The sequence below is a fragment of the Dreissena polymorpha genome, chromosome 3, assembly GCF_020536995.1.
Source record: "Dreissena polymorpha isolate Duluth1 chromosome 3, UMN_Dpol_1.0, whole genome shotgun sequence".
In the NCBI taxonomy this organism is placed as follows: domain Eukaryota; kingdom Metazoa; phylum Mollusca; class Bivalvia; order Myida; family Dreissenidae; genus Dreissena; species Dreissena polymorpha.
In genome coordinates this window covers 23501171-23524705 of record NC_068357.1, presented here as the reverse complement: position 1 = coordinate 23524705, position 23535 = coordinate 23501171, and the positions used below count along the sequence as shown (strand labels likewise).

The 23535-nt window shown below is 35.5% G+C and overlaps 2 protein-coding genes across 7 annotated transcripts in view; one reads left to right on the top strand and one right to left on the bottom strand.

Annotated features, from left to right (window-relative positions):
- LOC127873293 (transport and Golgi organization protein 1 homolog) overlaps window positions 1-8855 on the bottom strand; it is an 88197-nt gene extending 79342 nt beyond the window's left edge. For all 3 annotated transcript variants that reach the window (XM_052417079.1, XM_052417080.1, XM_052417081.1), the window contains exon 1: window positions 8671-8855. In XM_052417079.1, the coding sequence (XP_052273039.1) occupies window positions 8671-8797 (127 nt within the window). In that variant the 5' untranslated portion in view covers window positions 8798-8855. The remainder of the gene's footprint in view (window positions 1-8670) is intronic.
- A 23-nt stretch (window positions 8856-8878) lies between these two features.
- Window positions 8879-23535, top strand: part of LOC127873302 (3-hydroxyanthranilate 3,4-dioxygenase-like) — a 29180-nt gene continuing 14523 nt past the window's right edge. Inside the window, exon 1 of one of the 4 annotated variants that reach the window (XM_052417104.1) lies at window positions 8879-8956. The gene's annotated coding sequence lies outside the window, so the exon portion shown is untranslated. Of the gene's footprint in view, window positions 9139-9683; window positions 9861-11709; window positions 12087-23535 lie in introns of those variants that run through there. The other 3 variants (XM_052417103.1, XM_052417107.1, XM_052417106.1) reach the window with 3 other exon arrangements.

The following is a 23535-nucleotide window of genomic DNA, read 5'->3' as shown; positions in this document are numbered from 1 at the left end:
TGGTATGTAATGTGTGACATTCAACATTTTAAAAATCAGTTAACAATATATGGACTTCATTGTTTTGCATATACGCAATCAAAGCATATTTATGAAAAATTAAAACACACTGTTCATGGCTGTATCTTTTTATTTATACATGCATAAACTATTCTGGTTATTAATACATTTTTAAAATTATATATAAACAAGAGCACCACATTATGGGTGCCAAGCTAGGCTGCGGTGCAGTTTTGAATAAATGAAATTTATTAAAAGAATTTTTTAGAGGTTAGTGACCTTGACCTTTGACCGAGTGACCCCAAAATGGGCGTGGTGTGTATCATCACGGTGCATATACATGTGAGGTTTCAATGTTATAGGTGGAAGCATTTTGATTTTAGAGCCGATGTAAAGGTTTTAGCACAACGCGGACATCTGACGACGAGCTATGACAATACCTAGGGTTTTCCCCGAAAACAGCCGAGCTAAAATTGAGCGCCATTAGTCCAAATTTTTGACGCTCTGAAATATTAAGCTACTTTTTATATGGGTAATATATGGAGCAAAGAATTTAGCCCATATAAAAAGTATCTCTAAATTCTTTGCGCGTCTTATAAATAAGATTAGAGCGCCATATAAATTAAATGGAAAACATACAACATTATGTCAAAAAAATAAAGCTGTAAATATCTCACCTGCTCGTCTTTGATGTTGCAATTAGCACATTCAGCATTTTCAGTATCTACTTAATAAATATATGAAAGTGCCAAATGTCCAAGATACCATGACGTCCTCCTCAAAATGTAAGATCCTTTGAACTCCCATTTATTTTATCCCTGATTAATCCTCTCACACATGAGGCCTACATGTAAGATTCCTTGTAATGTTCACAGCGTTTATTTTAAATCGTTTACGTTCTCAAATTTCAGCAGGTATTTAATTATAAATATTTATTTATGCTTTTGATTTATTTACTATTTCGAAGAAACAGTCTTGCAACGTGTTTAGTTAGTCTAAGTTACGTGTTTAGTGATTCTTACAAACAATAGACTGACATAAAAAGTGGCTCCTTTTGAAGCACAAACTGCATCCATGTATATATTACAGCTGGCCCGGTTTGATGGGGCCTGTTTTTTATAATAATTAATTACCATTTTTCACTTCCGTGTTTATTATGTTTACCAACGCCATGATGGAAAAAAGTCCGTTTCCCACAATGCTTAGCGCGGATTCACACAGGTCAGTAAGACCGGTGTGACACAATGGCATCGACTCGTTTCGCCTTGCCGCCGCGGATCGCGAAATACGTTTGTTCCGCATTGGCTGTACTGTATTTACATTTAAAAGTTATTACAAACAAACACATTGTCTCTTTCTATGCTCACATCAAACAGACTAGTTCATTACATTTGAACAGCAGTCAGTTACTATAACATTTTGTCTTTAACAGAATTGATTTCCTTTTCCAGTTCTTCCAGCTCTCTCCTCTTATTCAGTTAACCACCCTGGTTTGAAACGACACTTCCCCATCCCTGCGTTTTCACTCGCAAAAATTGATCACAATGAAGAACCTCTGACGTAGTACACATAATCTGTGACGTGTACACATAACGTTTCGTACTAAATAGTGTACGAAACTTATATTTCGTATTCAACTTTTTTTGCGCGAAGGAATTTATGATAAATTTTCATAATATTTCCCTTAAGAACGATTTAAGTAAAATAATAAAAGCGATGATAAAAGTAATTTTGAGCATAAATAAACATTTTCAAGGCTTTTTTTACATGAAATAAGCACTTTTCAAGCACTTTTTCAAGGCCAACCTTTGTTCAAGGGCTTTTCAAGCCTTGGACTCGTTTTCAAGCACTTTTCAAGCCCTGTGCGAACCCTGTTTATGAGAAAAGTGGACCTAAACACAAAATTTAACCGGACGCTGACGCCAAGGTGATGACAATAGCTCATTTTTTTTTCAAAAAATAGATGAGCTAAAAAATAGGTCCGTTTTGGGTCGCCTGATCGTGTCTCCCGAATTGGCACCGACGCTCAACTTTTGATTGAGGTTGGCAAAAAAAATAAAAAAAACTTGTTTATTTTAGTTCATATAACTTTATAAGATGTTAAATCAAGCAAACAAAGCATATATATATATACATGTATTTCTTATTATAAGCTTTAGTAGCCTTCCATTCTAGTACCCGAAAAAAAAAAATCATAAAAATCCCTACCCACCGACCCTGTTTTTTTTCAAGGAGACCAGAAACGGACCTATTTTTTTTGGCCTGGGCAAGCATCTATGAATTTATTATTTGTTGGACAATTATTTACCATGACAGGGGTGGCGAAATCTAAAAAACTATACTTGTCCACAGACAACCATTTAGGAAATTTAACTTGTCCGTTGCTGAACCACACTTGTCTGTTAACTTAATATTTATATATATTATAAACGCATTTATTGATTAATGTAAAATAATGTGGAATAAATCAAAATTAGTATAATTTGATTGTTTTAGTTATAGCTGTATTTCCATGGTACATTCATTATACCAGTATATTATAAACAATATAAAGACTTTCTCTTACTTTTAATCTTGCAAAGCTAGTATTATTAAAACATGTGTTACACATCAGTACATCGTAATCTTAACAAATTAAACTAGTCCAATATGTGGACCTCATCAGACTGATGCTCATGAGCACACACATACTTGATGTTACTTAATTTCAATTTTTCTTGATCACTTTTTAGTTGACAAGACGTCTGTTAGGCACTTTTTTCATGAGCAGACAAGATGCCCTTATGATTAACAATCTTGTCTGCTCATGAAAAGTCATTCCAGTGTAAAGTCCACACTTAGTAATAGTATGGCCAAAAGGGGGGAACTGCTTACATATTTTACATGTAGCAATTTGATTATCATCAACTCGTAACCATGGAAAATCTTTTAGCCAAGTTTCTTGAAAAGTTCTAATGCATTTATTTAGATCATATTTTTTATCATTATCTTTATAGCTAAAGAAACTTCAGCATACAGTTTATATAGTATTGACATACCTGTACGCTGAAGCCAACCCCGTATCGAAAGTCAACCAGAGTCGTAACATATTTATGTCACGCTATAAAGCAAAGAATGCTCATTTTCTTGGATACATTTCTGCCTATATTGGCGAATGAATATAAATTACTGCATCGAGGAATATTTTAAGGTTCAAATGTTTCAAATGCATCTTACAATAGATGAAAATAACTCTCATCAGTCTGAAATTCACAATTTTGACGCCATTGTCGATTTGTCACGTGTCGAGTTTTCATTTGGATTCTTGGATCGACCTTGACATTTTATGCTGAAATTGTAAACATTACTTTCGTTTTCTGAAATCATTATTTGTGATTAACAACTTACGCCTGGTGGATTATAAGACTGATTTCAGTGTGAATCAGGTAGTTTAAAATAATATTTACTTTGAGTTTGTATTTACACTACAATTTGTTTACAAAACAAGCCAGAATAATCTAAAATGCCGGGAAATGTCATTCTGAGTTTGAAAACACTTGAGTACATGGTATGTTACTAAAAATAGAAATAACGTCATATGACCGTGAAATCTCGGGAGATTAGCATTTCAAGAAAGTCTGTCACATCGCTGTTTTTCTCGATATGTAAGAGCAGAATAGATAAATTTTAAATGTTTAAGATAGTATTTTGTGAAAGAATATATCAGTTAAATCTGAAAAATGTCAATCTTTCCGATCAAGTGGTTGATTTTGGCCAATAACTGCATTTAAAAGCTGTTTTGGACCAGTCTTTGTTAACTGTCAACTTTCGGGAATTTCTGGTTGACTTTCCTAATGGGGTTCAGGGGTGGCGAAATCAAATGTCTGAGTTGCCCGAGTCGTACATTTGCTTGTCTGGGCAACTGATTTTTTTTCAATGAAGTTGTCCGTGGACAACAAGTTTTTTAAAAGTCGGGTCCAGGTATACAAAAAAATACATTGTATTAAAGCCGTAATTAAGTTTCACAAAACCGGATGTTGACATGCGATTACATTGTCAGTGCTATTTGTGGTGCAATCAAGCTAAAATACGGGCACTCTTCTGCGCAGTGATCTCCCTTATTCTATAAGAGACCAGGAGCATGCCGCATTATAAACATTCGGCCCGACTGTTAGACAGTGTACAGACTGGTTTCTTTATTTTTACAATCTGACGGAAATAAAAAGTATCAAAGTAAGATAATCAAAACACGGTCTACCTTGTTATTTAAGACGACTTTAATGGTAAAAATGGAACATTTAGTTTTTTAAATATTCAACAACGGAGCAGAAACCCGAAGCTTTGAGCAGTCCACCTCCCAAAAAAACTAAGAAAGGTTATGATAAAAAATATGATCTAAGTAAACGCACCAAAACTTTTCAAGAAACTTGGCTCACAGATTTTCAATGGTTACCAGTTGATGATAAACAAATTGCTACCAGTAGCGGGGCAAAGCCTCAGTCTGATGAGGTCGACATATTGGACTAGTTTAATTTGTTAATATTACGATGTACTTATGTTCAACACATGTTTTAATAACACTTGCTTTGCAAGATTAAAAGTTTTAGAAAGTCTTTATATTGTTTATAATATACTGCTATAATGAATGTACTATTGAAATACAACTATAAACAAAACTAGCAAATCATACTCATTTTGGTATATTCCACATTGTTTTACATTAATCAATAAATGCGTTTATAATTTATATAAACATTAACGGACAAGTGTAGTTCAGCAACGGAAAAGTTAAATTTCCTAAATGGTTGTCCGTGGACAAGTATAGTTTTTTGAGATTTCACCACCCCTGGGGTTGGTCCATAACTATAAAGTCGCGCGAGTCAAAAATAATAAAAGCGACATTTTAAGTTTTGGTAGCCAGAATTAAATCTTTCTTTTTTTTTGGGGGGGGGGGGGGGGGGGGTGGACTGCTCAAAGCTTCGGGTTTCTGCTCCATTGTTGAAGATTATTTTTTTTAATTCAATCATTACCGTTAAATTTGTCTGAAATAACAAGGTAGACCCAGTTTTTATTATCTAAGTTCGATGCTTTTATTTCCGCCTGATTGTAAAAATAAAGAAACCAGTCTGTACACTGCCTAACAGTCATGCAGAATCTTGAAAATTCGGCATGCTCCGGGTCTCTTATAGAATAAGAGAGATCACTGCACAGTAGTCCAAATAATTAGACGTAAGCTACCCCGCTTACGTCTAAACGGCTACCGTCGTTTTCCTATAGCAAATTGAGTTCAACTAAAACTTCAGTTTTTCTCGTTAAATCTTTGCTAATGCATAAAATTATCATTAATTAGACATATATGTGAGCGATTACCTCTTAAATGTGTAAAAATTGTGCTTTTAAACCACTTATGTACATTTTTAAAAATAAACATACACAACACACTTCGTGTGTTTGTCGTTTATAGAATTACATTGAATTATCTTGAACGAAATTATTTTTTGAATAGGTTACACATAACCAATTGTTGTTGTACAACAAACCACATCACTTTTTAGCTTTCTGTACTCTTAAATTAAATGGAACCTATATGTGTGTGTTAAAACTACCAGTTGTATCACGGAGTGTATATTGTTAGGAGATGAATCGAGTATTTGACCCTTACTGTAGTAAATTCAATCTTATGCAAAAACTATTCATCCGATTTTATTGGTTTATACGTTATCTTGTTGCTTATTAATTCCTCTTTCAAAAATATACGTTTTAGTATATTCCCGTTGTTATTAATGGATTTATAGCGAGATAAACACAAGAAATACACATTTTATGTTTTACCACCGCGCGTTTTGCCGTATTGTGGCTATCGATTTTGTACAATTAGCGTACAGCGAAGCGCCGAGGTTATACATTTTGATGTACCCACTCACGTCTTTTATTGAATTATAGTTTCATTTCTCGGCCGATTTTGACAAATTATATATCATTAGAAAGCTTACGTTACGTAGTAAACAGATATATAAATATATATTAAGTTTTTCTTCTGATTTCGACAGCCCGGCGAGTTATAACTTTAACTTTTTCAAATATCATACCGTTTTGGAGTTTTAGAATCTAGATTTACGGTTGACATGTTCGTACTTAATACCAATTTGTAGCGTTCTTCTGATTTCGACAGCCCGGCGAGTTATAACTTTAACTTTTGCAAATATCATACCGTTTTGGAGTTTTAGAATCTAGATTTACGGTTGACATGTTCGTACTTAATACCAATTTGTAGCGTTCTTCTGATTTCGACAGCCCGGTGAGTTATAACTTTAACTTTTGCAAACATCATACCGTTTTGGAGTTTTAGAATCTAGATTTACGGTTGACATGTTCGTACTTAATACCAATTTGTAGCGTTTATATTTGGAGTTCAGTTTTAAAAATTACATCTTGCTTAGGAGAATAGAATTCTGTATACGATAGAAAAAAAATTGTTTAAAAACGAAAGTAATTAAGGAATGAAGGCGGAAGAAAGTAGCGCGAGTTCCTAACGCACTGAACTGATGCTACGGTCTTGGCGATTATGCTTTTGTTTAGAAACCGGCCATTGAATTTCCTTTGCCATGATTATTATATTTTTTATGATATATTGTAGTATTTTGTTCACGAAACATATCAATAAAGCTTATTATAAATAAATCTTAATAAATTAACTATTTCAGCTCTTGTTTATAACACAGCAAGGGTGTTAAATTTATGATGAAACAGCGTATATAGCGGACCCTCTCGATTTTATTCGGCTTTGCATGCATACTTGAAATAAAATGGGTGTCAAAAACATTCATCGTTTGCTGTTAATTATCAACGAGGGAATTATGTATAATTATATGAAATGTTATTTACCTTAAATTATCAATTTATTAAAGATTCTTGAAAATCACGGTCGGTGTTACGCGGGTCATTTCGTATTTTGACATAAGGGCATCATGTTCAACTATTCAAAATCAGATTTTTTTTTCACTGGGACGATGACGGCTTTGATTTAGACAGGCAGACAGATAGTTTATTCAGACTTATACAACAGTACATCGTCTTCAACTCAAATATATAAATTATTTTTAGACGAATTGTTAGGTGATTACACATATAGCAGTGATGATTCTGAGAATGTTGCCATGTTTCTTATCCGTGTAATCTAGAGTCCGTGGTTTGAGCATTTTTATCGCGGTGTTCAATAAAAGATATCTCAATAATCTTGTTTTTTGATAGATCTGTGGTTTTATTGCCCCTGTGTTCAGCACAAACCAATTGTCTCGTTATGATCAGATACTGTGCCGACCAATACTAAATAACACTATGGTGTCATACGCCACAGCAGGGACCTATACTTGTGATCATGGAGTCTAAGTGCAAGACTTAAAAAAGTATGTTGTTTCGCTTGCGGTTGTTAAAGCCAAAACGGGGCTCCCAGCTGGCACAGCTGCTGATATTCAGATCTGAATACTTAAACTTATTTAGACCTTATTCTTAACCGTTGTGCGTTTTACGATATCGGATTTTAGGCGGGAATAAAACTCAGTGAAACTATTCAATTTCTTACACAACATTAAGCATATTAACAGTTATTGAAATTAACAATATCAGCGACATCTTTTTAAAGACTAAACACCTTTTCAAGTATCGAATTTAACATGTCAATAAAATATATTAATACCAAAAAAGGTTTCATTTAATATTGTTCACATTAAACCTTTAAATGAAAGTGTCGCTTTAACTATTTTCCGTGTCTTATTAAGCCGCGAATCGTTTGCTAAAAACAGTTAACAAAAAGGGCTACACGTTCTAATTCTTAATGAAATACAAAAATAAGTATAACATAATTAATAACGTCCATAAACACACACAGCAAGATCAAAGTTTTAATGGAAAACTAATATGACATTCCACGTAAGTTATTATTTTCGTCTAAATCGAATACTATACATAGAGAAACAATGTATTTATAACCGACCAATGAGGTAACATTATGCAACTTTCAATTTACACAGTGCTATATGGCAACAATATGGAATTTGAACAGTGGTAGTGTTTTAAGGTCTGGACTATCATTACTTGTAAGTTTGTATAAACATTTTTCTAATGCAATTAGTAAAATAATGTTTATATTTTATGTTTAATAATTTATTGCATGATTATTCTGTGCTGTTATATGAATTTGATACCGTTAAAGCTTCCGACATGAATTCATGTCGGAACGATGCTATTGCAAAATAACGTTAAACGATATGAGGTCGATGTAAATCGACCTCATATTTATAGGAGTAACTGCACAGGTGAGTGCCTGTATTTTAGCTTGATTGCTCTGCAAATAGCACTGACAATGTCAACATCCGGTTTTGTAAAACTTAATTACGGCTTTAATACAATACAGGCAAATGTACGACTCGGGCAACTCGGACATTTGATTTTGCCACCCCTGCATGATCATGTAGCACACAAGGGATTAAGTTATTATGAAATTAAAACTAGAAGAGACAACTACATTATTTGTCACCTTTGTATGATGATACAACAGGATGATACAACAGTAGAGATGATGTTAATGCAATATCTGTTCCAGACTGATGAGAGAAAGAAGGAACAGAATTAGCAACGAATTGACAGTTCTATTTAATAATGATCATGTCAACATTTCTCAAACCGGCTTACCATCACAGCCTCTTGATGCACAAAGACGAAGGTCTGAAATCTTATCTGCAAACGCTACATTTGCTGAAATTATCAGGAGAGAAACGGCTAGATATTTAGTCATAATTATGCGTTTTAGATACTGCATTTTCAAAACTATGATGTACACGTCAGCTAAACCTTCTTTTATCCACCATTTTATTTTTAAAGTGATCTCCCTTTGAGTAAAATTTTAGTTTAGGTGTAATAATCGCGAATAAGTCACTGTCGATGCACTGCAATACTATTTGCGTTTGTGCACGCAAAGGTTATTGTCGTATTCATAACATGAAATATTGTAGAATTAAACAATTTAAATTACACAAATTTGTTGTGATTCAACTGTTTGTGACGTTCATTTTAAAAAACAATAAGTCTACTCAAAACTGCTATAGTTTTCGGATGTGTTAAGAGGTTACACTAAACGATTAAAATCTTCTTCCGGTAAAGGTCAGGAGTTTTGATAGACTGTATGGTACTCCTATAAATATGAGGTCGATTTACATCGCGGGGTAGCTTACGTCTAATTATTTGGACTAGACTGTATGGTTGACCTAACTGAGTGATGAGACAGCCACTGGGTCTTTACCCATTTAAAAATCTAAAAGATGGTTAAAACTATGAACAGGCGTTGGCTGGTTACGCTGTCCTAGAGGGTGAGGCTCTGAGCTGGGCCAGAGCAGTCTTAAACCCTTCTAGACAGGTGGAGTCAGTGACAAGGGTCGGCAGCTGGTTCCACTGGTTTATCGTTCTGGGATAGAACGAGTTATTGTAGACAGTGGATTGTGGGGTTGCCTGCTGCAATCTTGATTTTTCCCTGGTTCTTGAGTCGCCCTGTGATAGGATAGATCCGGGATCTACATCTACAAGGTGATGTAGGATCTTGAAAAGGAGGGTCAGACGATGGTCATGTCTCATCTCCTGTTATGGCCACTATCCAAGATTTAAAGGACTTGTTAACAGATATTTTGAAATGTACTACTAACAGCTGAGTTTAAAACTGGGTCATGCGTGGATGAAAACTAAGTCAAATTCAAGTAAAAACCGTGTGAACTTACAATAGGACGCATTGAATGCCCAATAAATATTAAACTCTATCAGAAGCTTGGCCCAAATCAGATCTTAGCCTAGTTTCTAACTGGGAGATGTGGGGTCAAAAACAAGGTCATAAGGTAAAATTAAAGAAAAACCTTGCAAACACATTAGGGTCAATTTGGTCAGAACATTTGACCCAATGATATATCATCTGAGAGCTTGGCTGGGTTTAAAACTGACTAATGGGGTTGTTTACCCTCAGGACTTCGGTTAAAAAACCATTGCCTGAGCACACTGCTTAACATAAAACTCTGCTTTAAAAAGGTCGAAAACGGCCATAATATGGACAGCCCGATTTTACTGGGCTGTACCATTTATAAAATAGGATACTTTGCAGTATTTATGCGGTGCTTTAATAAAAATTTATTAATTTAAAAATAGCTTTACTTATAATTAATTAAAGGCGTTATAAAAGCAATACTCAATATAAACAACATAATGACTGTGCCTAACGCTGTTAAAAAAGCTGAGTTTCTATTGGATAATAGGCTAATAAAACAACGGCTCTGATTGAAATTGCTAACTAAAAAATACAAGTAGGTCAATCCGTTTTGGAGTAAGAAAAATTTGATTTAAAACTGGGTAAAGTGGGGTAAAGAACAAGGTCACTAGGTCAAAATGAAGACAAAGCTTGTGAACAGTGTAGAGGTTACATGAGGTGATCTATCACTTAACTAGGTCAAATGAAAGAAAAAGCTTGTAAATACTTAATAGAAGATGCATTAATTTTTTGGCCTCTTCATTAAACTTGGTGAGAACTTTTGTCTAATTTTTATCTGGGCTGAGTTTGAAACTTGGTAACATGGGGTGTTAAACTGTAGCACTAGGTTAAAATTAAAGAGAAAAGCTTGTAAACACTTATGTGGCTAGATTTATTGCGTAGTTGTCATTGATGTTGGTCAGATCTTTTGTCATTTGTCCTAATGATAGATTGGTTCATGTAGGGTAAAAAAATAGTTTAATATGTAAAATTAAAGAAAAAGCTTGTTTATTTATTTATTTTACAGTGGTAACAAAACTTTGTTCCAACTTTAGTCCCAAAAATATCTTGGCCAATTGTGGAAAGGATGACATGGGTCATAATCTAGGTCACTAGGTCAAATTAAAGAAGTTGAATTTGTGGGATATGGTTTCAGTCTTCTTAAAATCATGAGTCAACCAGTCAACCAATAGGAAAACTGCTCTCTTAGCAAGGTTATACATGCACAGTTTTTTGTTGAGTATCTCGTTTTGAACACTTTGTAAATATTTTTACTATTATATTTTTAACTGATTAGATTTCTATTTAAGCACCGAACCAACACTGCAAAGTCCCATATTGTTTACATGGTTTCAGCCCATTGAAATCGGGCTGACCATAAGGCCGTATACGACCTTTTTAACTGCAGAGTTATTATGTTAAGCAGTGTGCTCGGGCAATGGTTTTTAACAGAAGTCCCGAAGATAAACAACCCCTTTAGTCAAGTCGACTGGGCAGTTCCCATCATGTAGCTAACTTTGTGTTATGGTATATCTGGGATGAGGTTGAAAATGTGTCTTGTTCTGATAAAACTGGGCATAATACATGTGCGTAAGGTGTCGTCCCAGATTAGCCTGTGCAGTCTGCACAGGCTAATCAGGGACGACACTTTCCGCCTAAACTTGATTTTCGGTAAGGAGGGAGTTTCTTGAAACTAAAAATACCATTAAAGCGGAAAGTGTCGTCCCTGATTAGCCTGTGCGGACTGCACAGGCTAATCTGGGACAACACTTTACGCACATGCATTATGCCCAGTTTTGTCAGAACAAGACACAAATGATTGTGGTTTGTTGAAGAAACATGGCTTCAGTTGTTAGGGCAGGTTCCAGATTGTGAAACCTTGTGAATGCTACCAGGTTTGGTGATGTTACTTTAAAAGTATTTTGTGTAAGGACGATGTCAGTTTCATCATTAGATGCGTTATACTTTATTTCTAATTATAGTTTATAAATTAAAATGTATTTACACTTTTACTTGATTGCTAATTATAGAAGTACTTAAGTATATAAAACATTGATGACTACTTATTTAAAAGACAAGTTTGATTTGTTTAAAGCAAGTTCATTGATGCATTTAATTGTGTAAGAGTCTCTTATTAAATCCATTTTAAGTTGAAGGTCATGCAGATCTCTTTGTGATAGATTAGGCAGAATTGACCTGCTGTGTTGAACTTATTTACCTGTTATTAGTACACCACCGTCCTGGCTTAGAGACAATGTAGATTAATCTGTGAGATTGCATTTAAATGAATACCAAAACAAGCTGTTTTTATGCTACTACTTTGGTAAATTCATAAGGTTTTATTTGAATGGCAGATTTTGATTGTTATTTTGAAGAAATGTTTTAGTCACTATTTGTTGATCTTTCTTGTTTATCAATCATTTGCAGTAAGAGTGTGCAATAAGTATAATATATTTGTGTTAATTGAAAGATATTGTTGGTTGGTTCTTTAAAAGGAATTGAAAGTTGTATTTAATGAAATTGACATTGTGCTTAATTAAACATGTACAAGTTTTGGATTTAATATTTATATATGGGCCGTGCTCTGTAAAAAGGGGGTTTAATACATGTTCATAATTAAAGTGTCATCCCTGATTAGCCTGTGCGGACTGCACAGGTTAACCTGGAACAACACTTAACGCACATGCATTAAACCCCCTTTTCACAGAGCACAGCCCATATATTAAGTTATATTGTGAGAGATCTGTGTTAGTGATTATTTGCTTGATGATAATAATGTTTTAACTAGCAGCATTGTATTATCAATGAACTAGTCAGTATTTTTGGTTGATCTGTCTTTAGATCAGTTTAAAATTTAGAATTCCATTATCTAGACTTTGTTAAATCTCAAGAATGTTTTTATATATGCATACAGCATACTATTGTTTGTAAGTCTTTAAAGAATATGTCAATATTTATGTCAATATGTTTTAAACAATGTATGTCAAAAATGAATTAAAAAACATATAGTAATACAATTAGAAACCTCTACATTAGATAGATAAGATGACTTAATATAAATATTATATCATAGATAAATACATATTTGTGTGTGTTGTATATCTTAATTTACTCTACAAAAAAAGTATACATTTAATTTTATTACCTCACCTGAGCTATTCAATTAAGTCAGTGTATGTCCGGTGACATGCAAAGTGTGATCATATGTTGTCAAGTTTGAGCTCATTATTACTCATGGGCTTCCCCATTCTGTTTTAGCAATGCAGGACAGGTTCAATCAAAGTGTGTCTTTAACATACCTGGGGCGCCTGAAATAGTTCAACGCTTTGATTGCCCTTAGAACCAATGTTTTGGTGAAAGCATACATTTTTAACCAGATTTTCCGAACTGGTAATTAGATTGGCGAATGTCGGCAGGCGGGCGGCCAGGGTGGTGGGTGGCGGAAAATGTTTGTCCAGGCCATAACTATGTCGTTCATTGTGAGATTTTAAAATCATTTGGCACATTTGTTCACCATCATTGGACAGTGTGTCATGCGAAAGAATAACGTCGATATCTTTAACGTCAAGGTCACACTTTGAGTTCAAAGGTCGAAAATGGCCTAAATAATCTTGTCTGAGCCATAACTATGTCATTCATTGTGAGATTTTAAAATTATGCTGTAAATTTGTTCATGCAAAAGAATAACGTCAATATCTCGAAGGTCAAGGTTGCCACGACTAAAAATAGATTGAATAGATTGAATTTGACACAAGGGGGTAACTAGGAACAATCAGTAACAATGCACATTTTGAATTGTCTCCCTTTATCAGACTTTTTTTATGCCCCTGATAGGGTGGCATATAGCAGTTGAGCTGTCCGTCAGTCTGTCTGTCTTTCTGTCCGCCCGTCCGAAAACTTTAACATTGGCCATAACTCTTGCAATATTGAAGATAGCAACTTGTTATTTGGAATGCATGTGTATCTCATGAAGATTCACATTTTGAGTGGTGAAAGGTCAAGGTCATCCTTCAAGGTCAAAGGTAAAAAAAAAACAAATCCAAGGGAAGTAACAAGCTTTAAAGGGAGATGTTTGTATTTATCATTTGGAAGGTACAGATCATTTTTACAAGGGAAGTTATATTATTTATTATATGCCTTTAAAAAATATTACTTCCCTTGTAAAAATTATCTGTACCTGCCAAATGATAAAAAAACATTAAATAAATCAAAGCGGTGCAGTAGGGGGCATAGTGTTTTTGACAAACACATCTCTTGTTTTCAAATTGAAATCAAGGTCAACACGACTAAAAATAGATTGAATTTGACACAAGGGGGGTAACTAGGAACAATCAGTAACAATGCACATTTTGAATTGTCTCCCTTTATCAGACTTTTTTTTTTTCAAATTGAAAACCTTTTTTTGTGACGATTCCCTTGTTAATTTATAAGCTGACTGCAGTTGATTGACAACACTGCTGTGAAAGCTTATCCTTTATGTCTTTTTAATTTGCGAAACCATACCCACTTAAATTGGTGTACAAATGATCAAAGCTACCTTTACTTCACTGAAAATCCTGACAATTTACTGTGAGACCCATAAGCCACAATCAATCAGGCTGAAGGACATAATTACAGTCAACACTTTTTATTTGGCGTAAGCTGTATTAAGCCAGCTTTTCACCCTGACTTGACCTTTGTAAGAGTCCAATAATATTCAAATAAAATTTCCTGCGGCTAGGTACGAATGAATACACTTCATTTATTCCATTGGCTGATTTGAGTATAACACCAGAATATTGGAAACATATCCGTTTCTTTGTAACACTGTTTTACTGCATGAAACAATTTTATCTCTAATGAAAAGGCTCAATAGATAGAACAGTTTTACAATCAATGTTCGACATAAATACAGTTTGTGCGTTCACCTTTTATTTTCAGAGAAATACCAGCGCAAAAGGGTTTATACTGAAGGCTATATTCTCATATTTAGTACTTACTTGCATTGCAGTTCAACCCGCGAGGTTTCGGGTCAATTTGCGGCCAGTATGTGAAAGACAGAGTTTATATACAGTTCATCAACGGAGTTCGCAGAAGGGGTTGCGATCTTTTCATTGAAGGAATTTTTGTCTGATGGAGTAAATAGTTCGTTTAGTCGCTTTGTCGATATATCAATATTTTAGGCACAGCTGTTGCCTTGGTCGTGTACAGTTGGCGTAAACAAGCCGTCGTTTCAGCAGAGAATTGTTACCTAACTTTAATGCATCGCATTCCAATCCGCAAGGTATCAAGGTCAGTTTGCGGTCAGTTGCAGAAATCTTTATATAAACGCCGTCTCGTAAACTTTGTGCACTTGAAGTCTGTTTAGATGAGAAAGATACTAAATAAAGATATTCGGAGATATTATTGTGGTATGTCAATTATCGATTTTTAATATGTTTTCAACATTTGCATGATAAGGACCAATTTTGATAAAATTAATTAGAAATATTTATCCATTTAGACCAGTTAATTAAGCATGAGCACAATAATTCACTATACTATAATTATGCAATTAAATAAGATTCGAGTATTGCTGGCTGACCTATATGCACTCGTTTATTTTCATGTTTCTTGTGTTTTTCTATTCTGTAAATATAGATATCTGAGTAATAATATCACTTAAAGCAAAATAAGCCACGAAATCTGGCGCAACACCCTATAATTGATTTGCTTGTGATGTAGCTAAGAACTGCGCAGAAAAAAGGCATCCGCTACTTTTTATCTCATAGAGATAACTTTTGATCGTTCATAAACATCGACCACAATCAACGCCGTATATCTTTTTTAAAGATATTTCTTGTTGTACATAATAAGACATTCATGCAAAAAAGAGCGCACAAATCTTGCTGTTGTTGGCAATGTAATGTTCCATGCATGGAAAGTGTAACAACAGCTTATGTGCTGTAGCTCAATATCAGTGTTCAAACTTGGTACATGTGGTATTTAAGACTGAGAGATAATCAGTTTGAAAGCAAGTGTATATTTGAATAAATGCATATAGTGAGTAAATCTTGACCCATTGAAATCATGCAATGACACTTCAACTTTAAATTTTCAGACAAAAAAACTGCTGCACATGTTTATTTTAAAGTGCCAAAATGCAGCAGATAACATACTTTGGTATGCATGTTGGAGATCCCCGTCCGGAATGCCCCAGCAAACATTCGTCAGATTTTTAGCTCACTTGAGCACAACGTGCTCATGGTGAGCTTTTGTGATCGCCTTTTGTCCGTCGTCCATCGTGCGTCGTGCGCCGTCAACATTTGCCTTGTTAACTCTCTAGAGGCCACATTTACTGTCCAATCTTCATGAAATTTGGTCAAAAGATTGGTCTCAATGATATCTTGGATGAGTTCAAATGGTTATGTTTGATTGAAAAACGTGGCTGCCAAGGGGCGGGGCATATTTCCTTATATGGCTATAGTAAAATCTTGTTCACACTCTAGAGACCACATTTATTGTCCAATCTTCATGAAACTTGGTCAGAAGATTTATCCCAATAATATCTTGGGCGAGTTCAAAAATGATGCCGGTTGGTTGAAAAACATGGCCGCCAGGGGGCGGGCCATTTTTCGTTATATTGCTATAGTAAAACCTTGTAAACACTCTAGAGGCCACATTTATTTTCCGATCTTCATGAAATTGCTCAGATGATGTGTCCCAATGATATCTTGAAATGAGTTCAAAAATGGTAACTTTTGCTTGAAAAACATGGCTGCCAAGGGGCGGGGCATTTTTCCTTATATGGCTATATATGGATATAGTAAAATCTTGTTAACACTCTAGAGGCCACATTTATTGTCCGATGAAACTTGATCAGAAGATTCATCCCAATTATATCTTGGACGAGTTAGAAAATGATGCTGGTTGGTGGAAAAACATGGCCGCCAGGGGGCGGGGCATTTTTACCTCCACTGGCCAGAGGCCAGCGGGGCTTATGTCATGGTCCTGTGTCCGTCGTGCGTCCGTGCGTGCGTCTGTGCGTTAACTTTTTATGCCCCCCTTCGAAGAAGAGGAGGTATATTGCTTTGCTCATGTCGGTACGTCCGTCCACCAGGTGGTTTCCGGATGATAACTCAAGAACGCTTGGGCCTAGGATCATGAAACTTCATAGGTACATTGATCATGACTCGCAGATGACCCCTATTGATTTTGAGGTCACTAGGTCAAAGGTCAAGGTCACCGTGACTCGAAATAGTAAAATGGTTTTTGAATGATAATTCAAGAATGCATACGCGGCCAACAGGGCACACTCTGAACAATATTACTGAAGCAACTGGTCTGTAATCCTAACTCTATAATTATCAGTCCAATGAAACATCATCCTTTTAGTAAAATACAGTGGATCAGTAAAAATATTATCAGAATATGAGATTTTTTGTATATTTTGTATATTAAATATTGTGTTAATGTTTAATTTTGTTGATTAATATAAATATAAGTAGGACAGGGGAGGTAATACACTACAGGGGAAACAAATGCAATAAGTTTAAATTTATTGTTACAGATTTGACTCCCTTGTAATATAATTTTACCAAATGTAAGGCTAACAGCATTTTTGTAATGCATACTACTACTACTACTACTACTACTACTACTACTGCTGCTGCTGCTGCTGCTGCTGCTGCTGCTACTACTACTACTACTACTACTACTACTACTACTACTACTACTACTACTACTACTACTACTACTACTACTACTACTACTACTACTTCTACTACTACTACTACTTCTACTGCTACTACTACTACTACTACTACTACTACTACTACTACTACTACTACTACTACTACTACTACTACTACTACTACTACTTCTACTACTACTCTACTACTACTACTACTACTACTACTACTACTACTACTACTACTACTACTACTTCTACTACTACTACTACTACTACTACTACTACTACTACTACTATTACTACTACTTCTACTACTACTACTACTACTACTACTACTACTACTACTACTACTACTACTACTACTACTACTACTACTACTACTACTACCACTTCTACTACTACTACTACTATTTCTTCTGCTACCACCACCTACTACTACTACTACTGTTTTACTACTACTACTACTACTACTACTACTACTACTACTACTACTACTACTACTACTACTACTACTACTACTACTACTCTACTACTACTTCTACTACTACTCTACTACTACTTCTACTACTACTACTACTACTACTACTACTACTACTACTACTACTACTACTACTACTACTACTTCTACTACTACTTCTACTACTACTACTACTACTTCTACTACTACTACTACTACTACTACTACTTCTACTACTACTACTACTACTACTACTACTACTACTATTTCTTCTGCTACCACCACCACCACCACCACCACCACCACCACCACCACCACCACCACCACCACCACCACCACCACCACCTAAACTACTGGTCCAATTCTGATGAAATTTCTCAGGAATGTTCCTGGGGTGAACCTCTTCCAAATTTGTTAAAATTATGCTCCTGGGGTCAAATTTGACCCTGCCCAGGGGGGTCAAAAATTGAAAATTTGCTTATATAAGGCCTATTTTGTGAAAACTTTAAACAAGAAATATCTTTAAAAAAGATATACGGCGTTGATTGTGGTCGATGTTTATGAACGATCAAAAGTTATCTCTATGAGATAAAAAGTAGCGGATGCCTTTTTTCTGCGCAGTTGTTAGCTACATCATAAGCAAATCAATTACGGGGTGTTGCGCCAGATTTCGTGGCTTATTTTGCTTTATGTGATATTATTACTCAGATATCTATATTTACAGAATAGAAAAACACAAGAAACATGAAAATAAACGAGTGCATATAGGTCAGCCGGCAATACTCGAATCTTATTTAATTGCATAATTATAGTATAGCGAATTATTGTGGTCATGCTTAATAAACTGGTCTAAATGGATAAATATTTCTAATTAATTTTATCAAAATTGGTCCTTATCATGCAAATTTTGAAACCATATTAAAAATCGATGATTGACATACCACAATAATATCGCCGAATATCTTTATTTAGTATCTTTCTGATCAAAACAGACTTCAAGTGCACAAAGTTTACGAGACGGCGTTTATATAAAGATTTCTGCAACTGACCGCAAACTGACCTTGATACCTTGCGGATTGGAATGCAATGCATTACAGTCACTACGTTATTGTCAGTAAGACACAATGATCGCAACCCCTTTTGCGAACTCCGGTGATGAACTGTATATAAACTCTGACTTTCACAAAATGACCGCGTATTGACCCGAAACCTCGCGGGTTGAAATGCAATGCAAGTAAGTACTAAATATGACAACATAGCCTTTAGTTAAACGCTTTTGCGCTGGTAATTCTCTGAAAATAAAAGGTGAACGCACAAACTGTATTTATGTCGAAAATTGATTGTAAAACTGTTCTATCTATTGGGCCTTTTCATTAGAGATAAAATTGTTTCATGCAGTAAAACAGTGTTACAAAGACGCGGATATGTTTCCAATGTTCTGGTGTTATACTCAAATCAGCCAATGGAATAAATGAAGTGTATTCATTCGTACCTAGCCGCGGGAAATTTTATTTGAGTATTATTGGACACTTACAAAGGTCAAGTCAGGGTGAAAAGCTGGCTTATTCAGCTTACGCCGAAAAATCTTCTCGTCCATAACCATTGGGCTTAGGGCTACCAAATTTGGTATGTAGTGACATCTTATAGTCCTCTACCAAGTTTCTTCAAATTATGCCCCTTGGGTCAAATTTGACCCTGCTCCGGGGGGGTCAAAAAATTGAAAATTTGCTTATATAAGGCCTATTTTGTGAAAACTTTAAAAATCTTCTCGTCCATAACCATTGGGCCTAGGGCTACCAAATTTAGTATGTAGTGACATCTTATAGTCCTCTACCAAGTTTCTTCAAATTATGCCCCTGGGGTCAAATTTGACCCTGCCCCGGGGGGTCAAAAAATTGATAATTTGCTTATATAAGGCCTATTTTGTGAAAACTTTAGAAATCTTATTGTCCATAACCATAGGGCCTAGGGCTACCAATTTTGGTATATAGTGACATCTTATAGTCTTCTACCAAGTTTCTTTAAATTATGCCCCTGGGGTCAAATTTGTCCCTGCCCTGGGGGGTCAAAAAATTGAAAATTTGCATATATGAGGCCTATTTTGTGAAAACTTTAAAAATCTTATCGTCCATAACCATTGGGCCTAGGGCTACCAAATTTAGTATGTAGTGACATCTTATAGTCCTGGACCAAGTTTCTTCAAATTATGCCCCTGGGGTCAAATTTGACCCTGCCCCGGGGGCTCAAAAAAATTGAAAATTTGCTTATATAAGGCCTGTTTTGTGCAAACTTTTAAAATCTTCTTGTCCATAACTGTATGGCATAGGGCTACCAAATTTGGTATGTAATGACATCTAATAGTCCTCTACCAAGTTTGTTCAAATTAAGCCCCTGGGATCAAATTTGACCGTTCACCAGGGGTCACAAAATTGAACATATGTTTATATTGGGTCCATTTTGTGCAAACTTTAAAAATCTTCTGTCCATAACTATTGGGCCTATTTCTACCAAATTTGGTATGTAGTGACATCTAATAGGTTTCTACTTAGTTTGTTCAAATTATGCCCCTGGGGATAAATTTGACCCTGCCCTGGGGGTCACAAAAATGAACATATGCTTAAAATAAGGCCTATTTTGTGCAAACTTTAAAAATCTTCTTGTTCATAATTATAGAGCCTAGGGCTACTAAATTTGTTATGTAGTGATATCTAATAGTCCTCTACCAAATTTGTTCATGACTCGCAGATGACCCCCTATTGATTTTCAGGTCACTAGGTCAAAGGTCAAGGTCACGGTGACCCAAAATAGTAAAATGGTTTCCGGATGATAACTCAAGAACGCTTATGCATAGGATCATGAAACTTCATAGGTATATTGATCATGACTAGCAGATGACCCCTATTGATTTTTATGTCACTAGGTCAAAGGTCACGGTTACCCGAAATAGTAAAATTGTTTCCGGATGATAACTCAAGAACGCTTATGCCTAGGATCACGAAACTTCATGGGTACATTGATCATGACTTGCAGATGACCCCTATTGATTTTTAGGTCACTAGGTCAAAGGTCAAGGTCACGGTGACCCAAAATAGTAAAATGGTTTCTGGATGATAACTCAAGAACGCTTATGCCTAGGATCATGAAACTTCATAGGTACATTGATCATGACTCGCGGATGACCCCTATTGATTTTCAGGTCAAAGGTCAAGGTCACGGTGACTCAACTTAGAAAAATGGTTTCCGGATGATAACTCAAGAAGGCTTACGCCTAGGATCATGAAACTTCATAGGTACATTAATCATGACTCGCATATGACCCCTATTGACGTTCAGGTCACTAGGTCAAAGGTCAAGGTCACAGTGACTTTACACAGTAAAATGGTTTCTGGATGATAACTCAAGAAAGCTAATACGCCTAGGATCATGAAACTTCATAGGTTCATTGATCATGACTCGCAGATGACCCCTATTGATTTTTAGGTCACTAGGTCAAAGGTTAAGGTCACAGTGCCAAATAACGTATTTACACAATGGCTGCCACTACAACTGACATCCCATATGGCGGGCATGCATGTTTTACAAACAGCCGTTGTTATATTTTGAGATGATTCTTTACAAAGAAAGATGCTACTATTGTATTTGTTATAAATGTGTGAAAGGCTCTTAAGAAGGAACCAGAGATTATTAACCCTTTACCAAACACTAACAGGATTTTACAGGTTTGTAGCTGACGACTTTATAAATAATTGTGATAAAGAAAGAAATTGCTCAAGATGAGCAATTTCACCTTTTATCACAATTATTTCTACCCAACCTGATCATTTCCTTCAGATTTCATTATAATTTAATTGTCGTCTGCTACCTCTTTCAAATTGGGAAAGTCCAAAATGTGTCGTTTGGTAAAGGGTTAAGGCATTTTGATTCATATGGGTCTTGTGAATCTGTTTCAAATCAAATGCGTAGATTTGATCTTCAGCATCTAAAAATATGTGAAATAGAAAGAACGACAATATCTTTTGGAGAGATAAAAGTACCTACGTTATAAGCAAAGGACCTGTGCAACAATTCCCGGGCATTTTAGTCTGTTTAGTTAACATGGTAGTAACTTTTTCCATATATAAAAATGCTCACCCTTCCAACTTTAAGTGCTTAGTGGGACGAGGGATAGAAAGAGAAAGTCACATGCTTGAGTACATTTCAACCCATGCGCATTGCACGTTTTTTTGCATAATAAAACAGTGGAGCGATACAGGGCCATCATGGCCCTCTTGTTCCTTATATGGCTATAGTTAAACCTTGTTAACACTCTAGAGGCCACATTTATTTTCCGATCTTCATTAAACTTGGTCAGAAGATTTGTCCCAATGATATCTTGGATGAGTTAAAAAATGGTAACCTTTGCTTGAAAACATGGCTGCCAAGGGGAGGGGCATTTTTCCTTATATGGCTTAAGTAAAATCTTGTAAACACTCTAGAGGCCACATTAATTGTCCTATCTTCATGAAACTTGGTCAGAAGATTCATCCCAATAATATCTTATATGAGTTTGAAAATGATGCTCTTTGGTTGAATAACATGGCCGCCAGGGGGCGGGGCATTTTTCGTTAAATGGTTATATTAAAACCTTGTTAACACTCTAGAGGCCACATTTATTTTCCAATCTTCATGAAACTTGGTCAGAAGATTTGTCCCAATGATATCTTGGATGAGTTCGAAAATGGTTTTGGTTTCTTTAAAAGCATGGCCACCAGGGGGCGGGGCATTTTTCCTAATACATGTATGGCTATATATGGCTTTTGTTAAACCTTGTTAACACTCTAGAGGCCACATTTATTGTCCAATCTTCATGAAATATGGTCAGAAGATTTGTCTTATTGATATCTTGGATGAGTTAAAAAATGGTTACATTTGCTTGAAAAACATGGCTGCCAAGGGGAGGGGCATTTTTCCTTATATGGCTATATATGGCTAGTGTAAAATCTTGTTAACACTCTAGAGACCACATTTAAAGTACGATCTTCATGAGACTCGGTCAGAATTTTCATACCAATAATATCTTGGAGGAGTTCAAAAGTGATGCCTGTTGGTTGAAAAACATGGCCACCACGGGGCGGGGCATTTTTCCTTATATGGCTATAGTAAAACCTAACACTCTAGCGGGCACATTTGTTTTCCGATCATCATGAAAGTTGGTCAGAAGATTTGTCCCAATGATATCTTGGATGAGTTCGAAAATAGTTTTGGTTGCTTTAAAAACATGGCCACCAGGGGCGGGCATTTTTCCTTTTATGGCTATGTATGGCTATAGTAAAACCTTGTTAACACTCTAGAGGCCACATTTATTGTCCAATCTTCATGAAACTTGGTCAGAAGATTTGTCCCAATAATATCTTGTTATCTCATGTGAGCGACTTTGGGCCTTTCAGGCCCTCTTGTTTATTTTGACTACATGTAGGCTGAGCTTGAAAATGGGTCATGTGTGTCTAACAAATAGCTTACTATCTCACGTCATGAACAAATTTTTTTACCACTCTACATGCAACATACATGCCTTACTGTGTCAAATGTTTTTCTAGACAATATCTATGCAGAATTTGAATCCAGACAATGTGCCTCAAAAAACAAGGTCACCCGGTCATATCATAGAAAAGCCTTTTTACCACC